The 13,010-nt window shown below is 44.2% G+C and overlaps 1 protein-coding gene across 4 annotated transcripts in view; it reads left to right on the top strand.

Annotated features, from left to right (window-relative positions):
* LOC116942267 (dynein axonemal heavy chain 3-like) overlaps positions 1-13,010 on the top strand; it is an 859,832-nt gene that overhangs the window by 511,433 nt on the left and 335,389 nt on the right. For all 4 annotated transcript variants that reach the window (XM_032953964.2, XM_032953963.2, XM_032953966.2 and 1 more), the window contains one exon: positions 11,602-11,754. In XM_032953964.2, the coding sequence (XP_032809855.2) occupies positions 11,602-11,754 (153 nt within the window). The remainder of the gene's footprint in view (positions 1-11,601; positions 11,755-13,010) is intronic.

Raw genomic sequence — 13,010 nt, 5'->3', positions numbered from 1 at the left:
GTAGCCCAGATAAAAAAAAATGCATCCAAGTGTTTCCAAGCAATGCAACATCCCCCTTGCACGACTCTCACCCGCCCTCCCTCCCTTGCTCCATCTCTGCTAACCTCCCTTCCCTCCGTCTGTCCCTCCTCCTCTGCTGCCCACCCTCCCCTCGCAGCCCCCTGCCTGTGTTTACTCCCATTATTCGGGGACAGTAATTGGGTTTTCAGCGGGCAGGCGCCGTGTGCCGGTGTTCTCCTGCTCTCCCTCACTCTCTCACTGCCTGCTCCCCCCCCCCTCCTCTCCATTCTCCCATCTCCCCACTCCCCATCTCCCCACTCCCATCTCCCCACTCCTCCTCTCTCTCGATCTGAGCGCCTGCAAGAATAACAGTTGCGAGCGAGCCAGTTGGGCAGCCACCGCGTTTGCTGAGCGTGGCCGGGCTTATAAAAGCGCCCGTTTCGCAAGCTCGCCTTCGTCTGCCGGCCACCCACTTCTCTTTGTCGAGCGGCTTTCGGCTGCGGTTGAAAATAACCGCGGCTCACTCTCACTCAGCCACCCCAGCCAACCATCCTGTCTCGTCGGTCCTGGGTGGCTTCGGCTGGCAATTGCCCAGTTGTGGCGGCGGTGGTTAGAGGAGCAAGAGAGGTGAAACGGAGCAAGGTGACTCTTGACTTGGAAGCTAACGTGTGAATAATAAGTGAAAAAAAATCTATTCTTCCCTCGTGCTGCAAGCTACGAGGAGAGTTGATGATGCCAGGTAAGAAGAGTTATTTACTTCCACCCGTGCGTGTTTTTTTTGCTGCACTTGAACGCGTGCCTTGTGTGTGTGTGTGTGCGCGCGCGCGATGGTGCAGCGATTGGCACACTTGTAATAGATGTATAGATATCATACCTGTGATATCCTAGCTACGTGGGTTGTATTTCCCAGTCATGCATGCACATCGACATTAGCAAGGAGTCTGAACATGGCCTCACCTAGGTTGTCTCAGTATAAAATGCACACCTGGTGCAGTGCCTTTAGATGTGTCGGCGGCGGTGAGATGTTGCGTGGTTGCGCAACCACACCACCGCCACACTAGTCCAACCACACCGGTGAGACGCTGCATGGTGCCTACCACATCACCATTATACTAGTGTAACCACACCGGTGAGACGCTGCATGGTGACTACCACACCACCATTATACTAGTGTAACCACACACCACTCTCAAGAGTCGCCCTGCTAACAGCCTTGGCGATCCGTGCGGCTTAAATGTATCTCTTTCATCTCTGTGTGTGTGTATGTGCACATTGTTAAGCTAGCCACTTGAATTATTTTGAGAGGTATGGTATTTTTTTACGTGATTGGGAATTATTATGCAAGAGTTAAGCCATATTCTGTGAATATAAGCCCGGTTTAGTTCCCAAATGGAATTTCCCACGTAAATGAAACGGATGGTTTTGTTGTATATGGCTGGGTTTTTAAAATGTGTGCATGTGATATGTGTGTATGTGGTTATGTATATTGGTGACATTTTTACACAATATACATTGCGTGATATACAATTGTTCGACGTGCATATACGTGTGCTGGTAGCACGATACCCGCGTGCGTTTGTGTGAGTGCAACATTTGTGCTAAGTTCACCTCTTGCATAAAAGAAACGGTGCTTTTTTTTACGTAATTGCACCTCCCAGTGCGTACGCCATCAAACTGTGCAGCAGAAGCAGCAGCAGCACCTTCCACTCATTTATTTTTTTGCCGCCGAGCAATTTAAAAAAAAAAGACCATCTCAGCTCAAGGTGGTGCAGTGAACCATTTAGCTGTGCAAAGTCAATCTTAATAATGACACGTACGAAGTGCCGCTCCACAAATATTTCATCAGCGTTTCGTCAGTCTTTTTTTTGACACTCTGCGGCACATTGTGGAGGCACCCCGATTGTAAATCCAGCGCTTTTTACAGGCCAAGGTTTTGTCCTGTGAGACTCTCGTAACCTGCTGGGCTGAAAGGTGGTCCAGAGATGGCAATTCAGAAAGTGGTTTAATGAGGTATCTGTGGACTTTTGAAGGTTATCCTGGCATCTGCATTGGGTGTTCTACTGCACGATAAACGCACCTTTTAAAAGGAATTTGTCAAACAATGCATGAGACCCTGGGGGGAAAAAAAACATTACATTTTGATGTTTCGAAATTAAAATAACAGATTTTTGTTTAATATTGCATTAATATATGGCCTTAAAATGAAAACTATATAATATGCGGCGTTTAAGACAGTGGCCTTTCTTCATCACGCGTGCGTCATATATGACATTTTAAAGAAAGCTATTCTGTTCAGGTGTCTCAAATCCCATAATTGAAAATAACATTGACCAATTGCCTTAGTTCCAGTGTCTAAATCCCGACTGTTCTAATCGCATGCACCTAGAAAAAAAATTTAAGTAAGGAACTGTATTGACAACCGTATACAAGCACTGGTCTGAATATGGGGCACTTTCTAAAATATGAGCCTTTTGTGTATTCTTCTGTTGTGACATATTACAAAGATTGCAATATTATTGTTTCAACCAAAAAGTGTAACATCAATTATTCAACAATTAACTGCAGAATCCCATATCACGCCTTGCAACATATAATGTATCACCTCAATTATATCTCGCGTCAGGTTAAGCAAAACATATGATTCCACGAACACATTTTGGAGTTGTATACAGTCGTAGGCTTTGCAGCAATTATTTTTGCTGCAGTATTTTTTTCTTTCATGCCGTCTGCGTTTGCAGCGTGTGTTTTGCCAACGGTGTAACACTCTTACCCCAAAATGCGCCACATTCATTCAATTAGTGTTGTTTCGGTGGAGGAATTTGCTTCAAGATTATTTTTGCCAACTTTGGAAAAATGGCTACAGCGGGACTTAACGACACGCAGATGATAACCGCGTTGTTGATGATGTCGGTTGTAGCAACACCGTTGATCTTACTGCCAAGAGGGCAACGTAGCACAGCTGACTCAAAGAAGCAATAAGCCAGCTTTGAAGAATTGCGAAGAAAGTACTTAAATGTAACATTTTGACAAACCAATTAAAATGAAACAACAAAATGCGCAATACTTTTATTTTACGGTTTGATCAAAAGCAAGCCTTACAAATTTAATCTGTAGGTGATGTCTGACATCGTAAACTGCAGTAATTGGTTAGCACTTCATCATCATCGCGCGTTCTTGTTTTTAAAACCTTCACATAATAAAGGATATGAGTAGGCTTCGGCTAGAGCCAACAACGTGTGTTTTATGTTATTTATTTTATTTGGTTACTTTTGGCATGCCAGGTTTCGGCAAACCCCAGTGCATGATGAATCGCCACGGCGAAAGTGTTTTTTTTATCTCGATAGCGCCGTAGGACGGCGTTTTACCCGATAGTTCTGTTTGTGAATATTCTACAACAACAAAAAGGTGACCCTCGCTGCTTTGGGAGCTGAATTGATGTGCTTTTCTGTGCCGATTAGGCAATTTTGCGTCTGAAAACAATTGCAGGAAAAAAAACATGCACAAAAATCATACAACCACAAATGTGTTCTCGACAAGAGGAAAAACAATTTGAATACCACTGGTTCCTCTCACAATATAGAAGGCCAGTATTATATATATTTTACCTAATTTACTCCAAGTTCCTGTTTTTACCATGCACTAGATGGTTAGTCATTCTATACAGATATATTTATACCAGGAATTTAACCGTTTTTCAGATGAAGAGGAGGAAGTTTCGTTTGTCATACTTGATATAAATTAATCCCTGTCCTTCACAAAATGAAAAACAAGGAAACACCCTGGACCAGATGGTTTAACTAGGGATGTCATCGAAAAAGTGGGACCATTTGGAAGTATAATAGTGGTCTCAATACCTTTCAGATTCCAAACATGTGATAACATTTCCTTGAAAAATTGTAAAAACCTGCTTCTTGCATGTATATGCATTGTTCCACGCAGCTCATTGGGAACACGACAATTATCGATCATTTGTAGGCCAATCAACTGCACGGGCAAGCCACATTCTAGAACGGTTTCTCTCCACCATCGATCACATTCACCGACAGACAATCAGCTTGGGAGAAAAAAACATGCAAACTAATGTGTGCCAGGTACCGTTATGCTTAGACTCTTTTTTTGTCGAAAATAAAAAAGCATTCGAAGGCATTCAAGCTCTCATAATCCAAAGGCCTCTGATAAGTCGTATTCAGAAGCAATAATAACCACGTACAGTGAGATTGGATGAAGGCAGTAAAGCTGCGGAAGAGGTGTCAGATGAGGAGGCTCCACTTTTATCAACGTTATTCACGGGGACCATTGAAGATGGGGTTTTTATTTTACCCCATCTAAATATTGAATTTGAGAAATAAAGGCAATGGAGAAAATATCAACAATCTCAAATTGGTTGATGCCACAGTCTTTATAACAACCAATGGAAATGAATGATGGGCATTATCATTCGACCCTAAGAATCATACTGGTGATTTATTCTGGCTCTGAGTTGTTGACATGAATAGAGAGAGACCTTTTTAGAATCTCACATGTGCCTTAGCCTGGCCGCCTGAGCCTCTGATAGAGACACTTGAGCCCTGAGAATTCTAAATGCACCTTGCCCTATTCTTCGCAGCGACTGCACCTGCCCTGAGTTCATGCTCCGAACACACACAAGCGCACGCTCTTCGAGGCCATGGTGCTGTATAACAGGATGCTATCGCATCGTTTGATGTATATATGCAGGCACGTTGTGTGTGTGTGTGTGTGTCCGCTCATATGTATTTACTTACTATATATGCTCTCTACTCGACATTGGCCGTGCAATGTAATGGCTTCCCAACCCGAGACCTCACCACCCTGCACCAAGCCTCTCATTTGCATCTTTATGTGACTGCATTCTTTACCGAGCACGTTTGACTCCGAAGATCTGATTATAGGCAATGATGGACGAATGGACAGACAGCCTGTAATTTGTATATGTGTGCATATGTGCGAAATATGTGTGCGTGTGTGTATATATGTCCACAGTGTACTAAGATTGCGCACATTTATTGGATGTAAAATGTACGATTGAACAATTGAAAATATATAATTTTTTTAAATCCCAGTTGCCTTCTGTTATTATCATCAAAGGTACATTAATCTGATGTTTTTTTGCCCTATTGTGTCTGTCTCGAACAAAATATTTCTTATTTGTTTCAGTGAATTTGGTGCGCTGTACACGACTTTTGGTTTTATAATATAGAAAAGGCGAGCGGGTTTGCACAAAGATGAAGAATGCCAGTGGGTTGTTTACTGAGGAACGGTTCTATTCCTCCCTTTGGGGAGTGGTGGTATGAAACTCTCACATAGACTGTGTGGTGTTCGCTCCAACACAAAGATAAGCACCCCCCCCCCCCCTCCCACCTGACATACAGGCTGTTTAAAGATGTTGGACCCAATTTTAAAGCAGTATATTTCACGATGGCAACATGTTACAATTACACAAAACGTTACAAACGTTTTAATGAGTTATCAAGTTTTACTAACCATTTTATAAATGCTGTATGTGCCCTCCACCTGCTGTACGGACAACATCGAGACGATAGTTGAATTCGTCCCAAACGCCTCTCTTCTCACGTTTCCCGCCGAGGTGCGTGGTCGCCCTGTGCTCTTCCCCTTACATCAACAGCAGCCCGTTTACTCAAATTGTCGGTACCAACCACGAACGCTCTTTGACATTGGCGGATCAATGCCAAAACGCCGTTGAAACGCACGCTGCACCGCAATTACGGATTCAGTCTTGGTGACCTGCAGAACGCAAAACGCCCCTTGTGTTATGGGGTCACCGTCTTGCGAATGACTGAGGCTAGGGGCTGTTTGTGCGCTGGGAGAGGCATCTCGCGGTCATCATTTAAAACTCAATGCCCCGCCCTCTCTATGCCCCGCCCTCTCTATGCCCCGCCCTCTCTATGCCCCGCCCTTTCAAGTGGTAAGAGTTTCATTCATGGGCGGTTCGTGGTTGCAGAGATATAGCGATTTCAAATCGGGTCCGTGTCTTTTAAACACCCTGTGTTATCAGGGCAAGTGTCGTTAGCGGGCACCAATTAAGGCACAGGGAATGAAGGTGTGGTGCAGACAGCACCACGCCCGGACACCTTTGTCTCCCAAGTTCTGATGATTCCACACAGCTCTCGGTACTCATTTAAGGCTCAGACTGTATCGGGGAGGCCCAGGATGGTTCTGATTTCAATCACCAGTAGAGATAGCCATCCACTGCTGACAATCGCACTCGGGTCACCAGTGACTTAAACACTGCCACCACCAGCTTCTTAAGAGCCCCAAAGCAACTTTGTCGGTGCTGTTTGTAGCGCGTGTTGCGCTGTAATGCCGGAAGGCGCGTGAACCACGTAGCCACGGTACCCTCCTCCTCTCAGCCCTGGTAGAAAACCAGACAGCCTTGTCCTCAGAGGCCCTTGAGGCGAGCCAGAGCCCATACTGACACATGAGCTACTGTTATCATCCACAGGCATGAACATATCATGGCTTGAAAGACGTCATCCCTTGCATGCATTCTTTGGAGTATTGAAGTTATGTGCAGGCAAACCCCATATATTATCACTACTGCCGGTAGGAGGAGCAGAGGTGGCTTTGTGATACCATTGTAGAAAGATGACCCTTAGTTTGTGAATCATATATTCATTGTGCAATGATGAAATATGCATGTGCACCTATACATACCTGCAGATATGTCATGAATGTAACCGATAAAAGCTTAACGCATCATTAACAATGTATTTTATATATACTTTTGATATTCAACAAATATTACATTCACCGCAAATACAAGGGAGCCTCGCTGGTTATTTTTACGTGTTACTTCATTTCCCGCCACAAGACTAACGCACATCTACTACACTGCATTGACAAAACACAAACGATTGAATTTGCGAATAGTTTACGCGCGAGGGGATGAGATGCGCCAGTATTCGTGAGATCACGGTTTTCGTTTTCCCCCAGCCGTGAGTACTTTATTGTTTAAAAGACATCGTGGCGGGAATCGCGGGAGTTGATCGAGAGAAGCGTCTCCACTCTCCGGGCGTCTGCCAGACACGGGTTGCCTGCAGCGGTATAAAATTGTATCTGTGCTTTATGGCTTTTTATTCCTATGTGATTGCTTCTGTAACCTCGCGTAGGGGTGAAAGCCATGGAACACGGTGCAAATTCTCTATCCCGAGACCCGCAACAAGAGGAATTACGGCAATAAGTGAAGACAATGGGGGAGGGGGGGCCTCTGATGAAGTTTATCCAGATGACCGGATACGGATAATGAGGGTGAAGATCAGTAGCGGCTGTGTTAAAACTGATTGTGTCATCTTTGTGGAGGGAGTATCAGAGGGGGGGTGTGGTTGTGTGTATGGGAGGGCATCGCATCGTATGTACCTTGAACTTCTTTCGCACCGTACGTAGCCGGCGGTGGTAATCATCGCATCTGCACGCTGGAGCGCACAGTGGCGCAGAAGTAAATCCCAAACTGGATGAGCGTTCCCCCCCTCCCCCAGCTTGTAACAAAGGAGCCACATTGGCAGCTTTGCAAGTGATTTTAACTCAGTAATCCCCCCCCCCCCCATTTTGTGCAAGAGCGCTTAAGCGTGGTCACCACATCTACGCCTCTATATAAGGAACGAAACAGGTGGACTTCTCCACGAATCTGGCTGTCACCTGATGAAGCCAGTTGTAATCACTGGCGAAACGTCGTACTCAGATGGTAAATGTTGTGGCTTGGCTATCCAACACAGCGGTGTGCTGTACTAGTGACGAATTGGCCACGTTCTGTTTTACGTGACAACCCTTACTAGTTGGCTGTGTCGGGTGGTGGCGGGTTTTAACGACACATATATTTACGCGATCTAACCCTAAAAAAACCTCTATTATGTTTGCGAGTGATGTCGGACCGCTGGAACTTCGAACTTTGCGAACAATGGCAGTGCGGCTGCACATTGCCGCCGAGGCAAACGCCCCTAAAGCTTCGACTTATCTCTCTTGCATTGAGTATTGTTACTGCCGACAGACATTACCTGGAATTCGAAATGCCACTCGTGTCGCTAATTCCCATCTGTTTCTGTCGGTGGGACATCTCTGTGGTCTAAATTTCCGCAAGGTTACAGCCATGGATCATCGTGACGCGATGACGGTTATGGTAACGATGCAACGGGAGACCTCCAGGACTTGGAGCCGTGTTTACTCACGATTAGAATTGTAATAATCGTGCTAATGGTGCATTTCTTCATAATGTGAAACTTGGTCCATTACACTTATCGGATAGTCAATGAAGCCTGTTCAAATCAGAAACTGGCAGCCTATTCCAGTCTTAATGAATGGAATCCTAATGAAGGACGCAGTCTGCCCCAGTCCTGCGGTGGGCCACACATCGGCAAGCCGCATCGTATTTAGGAGGCAACATTAGAACCACGGTTTCAGCCGCTTCGCAGACATCGGGCATCACTCGGTACAAGATCCAGTCCACTGCGTGTTGATGCAAAAAAAAAATTAACGAGCGGCCATAATTCATCGTCGCTGAATCTCGCTCTGCCTCCTTGTAAAAAAAAAAGGCTGTTTGCAGCTAAATGGGGTTGGGTCGTATAAAGATATTCCATGAATAAGTGAAAAGTGCTCAGAGGTTGCACACTCATCCCAAAAGTCTACGTGCGGCTCTTTTGAAATACAATCCTTTTCGCTGCATTGATTTGTGAAAATGTAATGCGCGCAAGGCACCAGTATAGCATACACACACGCACGCGTGCGTTTTCAATACCTCTCAATAAATAAGCCAGTTCGAATTCAGTGCTTTTGTCTTGTTTGTAAAAAAAAATATATAAGTTTGCTGTTGGTCCTGATGGCCCTGTCGTAGGAATGTGAATTATTTTTCCACACTGGCTCAAGAGTTTTCAAAAGAGAGAGGGACCATGCAATGCTATTTTTTCTTAGGAGTGACTGACTTTTGAAAAGAAAATAACCTTTGTTGCTCAATTCACCATCAGCAAGAGCAACTTCCTACTCAGACCTCTTCATTGCACCGATCTCATTTATCACGTCATCGTAATTGTGCTCTATCCATTACTTGCATTGCCATTTATTCCAAGATTTCTGCACAGAGCAATTGCCAAATGTTTAGAACTCATTTGTAGAAGGGAAACTTGTACCTTCGTAGTTTTTTTGCTATTTATATTCTCCCATCGCTCAGTCTCATCTGCAGTGTGTAACTAGCCGTGTGACTTGCCGTAGCTGAGTGCGGAATGCTGACTTGCCCCTTTTCATCTCAAGCTCTCGTAAAGTTATTTCACTTTTCGAATGTGATGAAGAAAAGGAATCTGCAAATTAATGAGTATAGTGTTGGGAGTGTTTTTATATATATAAAGTTACCGAATGAAATTACTTTGGATTTAGTTAATCCACTCTTTAATATGTTAAGGTGAAGTAAAATAAAGTGTAACTTTTCTGCAATGCATTTGCTTGCCAAGAGTGTCATTTGTGTTGCATGCACACAAGGATACAATTGCAATGAGTCCAGGACATTGTTCAAAAATTATTTGCAAATAGATTTATATGTATATACACACAAACAGAAAGGTACATATTTCGCTAAGTTAAATTAGTTAACCTGCAGACTCAGCAATGTTGGTGAACATTGCAGGGGCAACGGGATCATGGCTTTATTTTCAAGCGAAATATTTAACTTCCAGATATTACCACTAGATGTCATATGTATAATATGATCAAATATGGAAAGGCCCTTGCACAGCTACATATAAGAAGAACAGCAAGCTACCTGTCTTTTTAACTCTAAGGGTTTACAGGCAAATAAAGTTTATCAAGGAATAAAGCCGAAATATGTTGATAACTATGACATATGTTGACAACGATGAGTAGAACTGTTGCATTGAGTCAAAAATGCATTGCTTTGCACATTGATCTGGCCGATTGGCAAATGGACATCTATGACCTGAAAATGACTTTTACATTCAACAGGACCGCACTCTTTCTTCGCAAAATTTGTCAATGATTATTGAATTAACTCATCTCACACTTACACATAAATGTTCTGATATGTGATTCATTCCTCATAGCCTGTTGTCCAAAATCAACCCCTCTTAACACAAGTGATGTCCTTAAACAATCAACTGGCTTAACACTTCCATTGTCATCACACTCCCGCATTCTTTTGTAAATCTCAAACATGTTGCACATGAGATTTAAGTAGATCATTCCCCATTATGCGATATTTTATCAAAATAGCACTGACAATATGTTTATGGAACTATGAAAACAATTTTTACTGATTTAAGCATTCCAGTATGTGCAAGATCCCTGTCATTTAAGAGAATAAGGTCACATGAATTCGGCAGTATTTGTCATGGCAAAAATCATTGACTAACATCGGTGGCATTCATGTATTCATACACATATGGAGATAGTTGCGATTGAAAACTGTTTTGCATGCACTTCACAGACAGAATTCACGCATGTTAAACATGTCTGGCCATTTCTTAAATGCCTCCAATGTTTTTTTGTTGCCTTTCAAACCGTTTGCAGGAACTCACGTCTTAACGTGTAGACCGCCTGGCCTTGTTTGATCGAGCACTATTGACCGAGGCAATCTACGTTGTCGAGCCTCTTGCAGCAGGCATCCCGGTAGTATTTATGTAATGGGCCCCATTCTGCTGATGAGACGCACAACGTCGGAGTCGCTCCAGGAGTTGTCTGATTAAATGAACGCTGCTGCAGAACAAGACCGCAATCGGCGCATTCAGAAACAGGTCGCTTTGGTTGTAGATTTTGCTTTCGGTGAAACATTTTTTTTTACAGACTACCATAACCTATTGTCGTCCCATACTTTGCAATTTCAAAGAAATCAAATGTCAAAATATACCACGAGACTTCACCAAACCCGCACTGACCAACGTGGTGAGCCGTGGCCAAACGACCCTCGTGACTGACACAGCATGGGCTTTCATCCAGGAGTGGAATGACGAGGGGCTGTAAATTATTATTACATTGTACTACCAGACTCATGAATAAAACACAGTATAGTAGTCAGCTCCCAACATGCTACCGTTATCAGTTTTACCTTCATTAATCCGGCCCCATTTATTATGTTTTTGTAATGCATAAAACAATAATTGTCTGAAAACATTCATATATAGAGGACTGCAGAGCATGGGCAATTCATTGTTGGTGGCTCCAGCTCACCGCCAGGCTGCCCTGCAGATTTCCTTTGCTTCCTCAGCGATTGTGTGATGCAATTTGCATGAACGACGCACGGACCAGAGTGACGCACGGATCAATGTGACGCACGGATGAATGTGATGCACGGATCAATGTGACGCACAGATCAATGTGATGCACGGATCAATGTGACGCACAGATTAATGTGATGCACGGATCACAATGTGACGCACGGCCCAATGTGATGCACGGATTAATGTGACGCACAGATCAATGTGATGCACGGATCACAATGTGACGCACGGCCCAATGTGATGCACGGATCAATGTGACGCACAGATCAATGTGATGCACGGATCACAATGTGACGCACGGCCCAATGTGCGTGAGCTTTACTGACCCCGTGGTTCGTGCTGCTTGCAGGTGGAGCGGGCCATGAAGGCCTCGCTGCAGGAGGTGATGGCCCAGGCAGTGGCCGCGTATCCCGTGTCTCCACGAGCCCAGTGGGTGCTGAGCTGGCCTGGCCAGGTGGTGCTGGCGGGAAGCTGCATCCACTGGACCTCCGATGTCTCCGAGGTACAGCAGAGGCAGCGTGTGCAGAAGCGGAATGTGCGTGCGTTTGACACAGTCGGCGTGGGAATACTGTGTGGCAATTTGGGGTTGTTTCTGCTGCAGCAGTCTGGTGGTGTTTTTGCTGTTGTTGTTGTCGGGTCGTACCGCGTGCTGTTCGGCGTGGCGTCTTGACGTAGCGCTCCACGCGCCGAGAGCTTCGCGAACTCGGTGACTGAAGGAAGCATCGCGGTGCGTGGGGCGAAACTTCGGACGTGCGTTAATGACGGCGCAATACAAACCCAAAAGACGCGTCGACCCTTTTCCCGATTGTGTAAAAAAAAAACAACAACTACATTTCCGTCGTGATGGATTTTCTTTTGCTTTCAAAAATCCAATGACATTGATATTTTATGAGTAATTAAATACATTAACCGGTTTGTCAGTCCACCTCACGTAATTATGTTTAGGTCCATCAGTCTAATATGGTCGACCAACATTTGTTTAACCAGACAACATTAGACCGGTTTCAACCTTTCAGGGTAGCGTCATCAGAAGGAGGCTGTTTACCCTTTGCTCATTTACACAAATCTAGCCGGGTGATATTGATCTGGATAGGCGGCTCAACTTTAAAATAATGTCGTTTTATGTCGAGAGGAGAACGTCGATTTATTTATTACACGTGAAAATCGGGTTTATTAACTAGATGAAAGGTAGAATTATTGACTCGGAGCATACAACTGAATTACTTGGATACATGATGTACAGTGCGCCCTTCATTAATGGGAATGTTTGGCAGCAAGTGGATAACTTTTTGCCAATGAGCATTTGTTGTGGCTAATTAAGCTTTTTATATATTTAAAAAAACGCTTCTGATCAATCGCAGATGACATGGGCAAGGTTGAGGGCAACGGATGGGGAAGAGCGCATGGCTGGAATATACAATTTTATTTTTAACGTGCAATTTTATTGAGGGACTGTGTGGTGTTGTCTTGGTTTTTGTCTGGGACTGTTTTTGCCGTTGTTTTGCTGACTTGCCCAAGCTTGGGAATTGGTGTACTTATGCAATTTGAACTCATACACTTAATCTATTTTACGTATTTATTTTAATGATTTTCTTTTCCTTTCCTATACTTTGCACTCCGATCGTGGTTTGTTTTGCCTTGTTTGTTTTAACTTTCTCACCCGTCCCTAACTACGGATTTTTCCAGCGTGAATAAAATATTCTGACTCTTGAGGAGAGAAGAGGTTGCTTGCTGGCTCCCTTCACCGTGAGAAGTAGC

This window comes from Petromyzon marinus, chromosome 14 (genome assembly GCF_048934315.1).
Source record: "Petromyzon marinus isolate PM22_M1 ecotype Great Lakes invasive population chromosome 14, UKy_Petmar_22M1.pri1.0, whole genome shotgun sequence".
Taxonomy (NCBI): Eukaryota; Metazoa; Chordata; class Hyperoartia; order Petromyzontiformes; family Petromyzontidae; genus Petromyzon; species Petromyzon marinus.
This window is presented reverse-complemented; position numbering and strand designations above follow the sequence as displayed.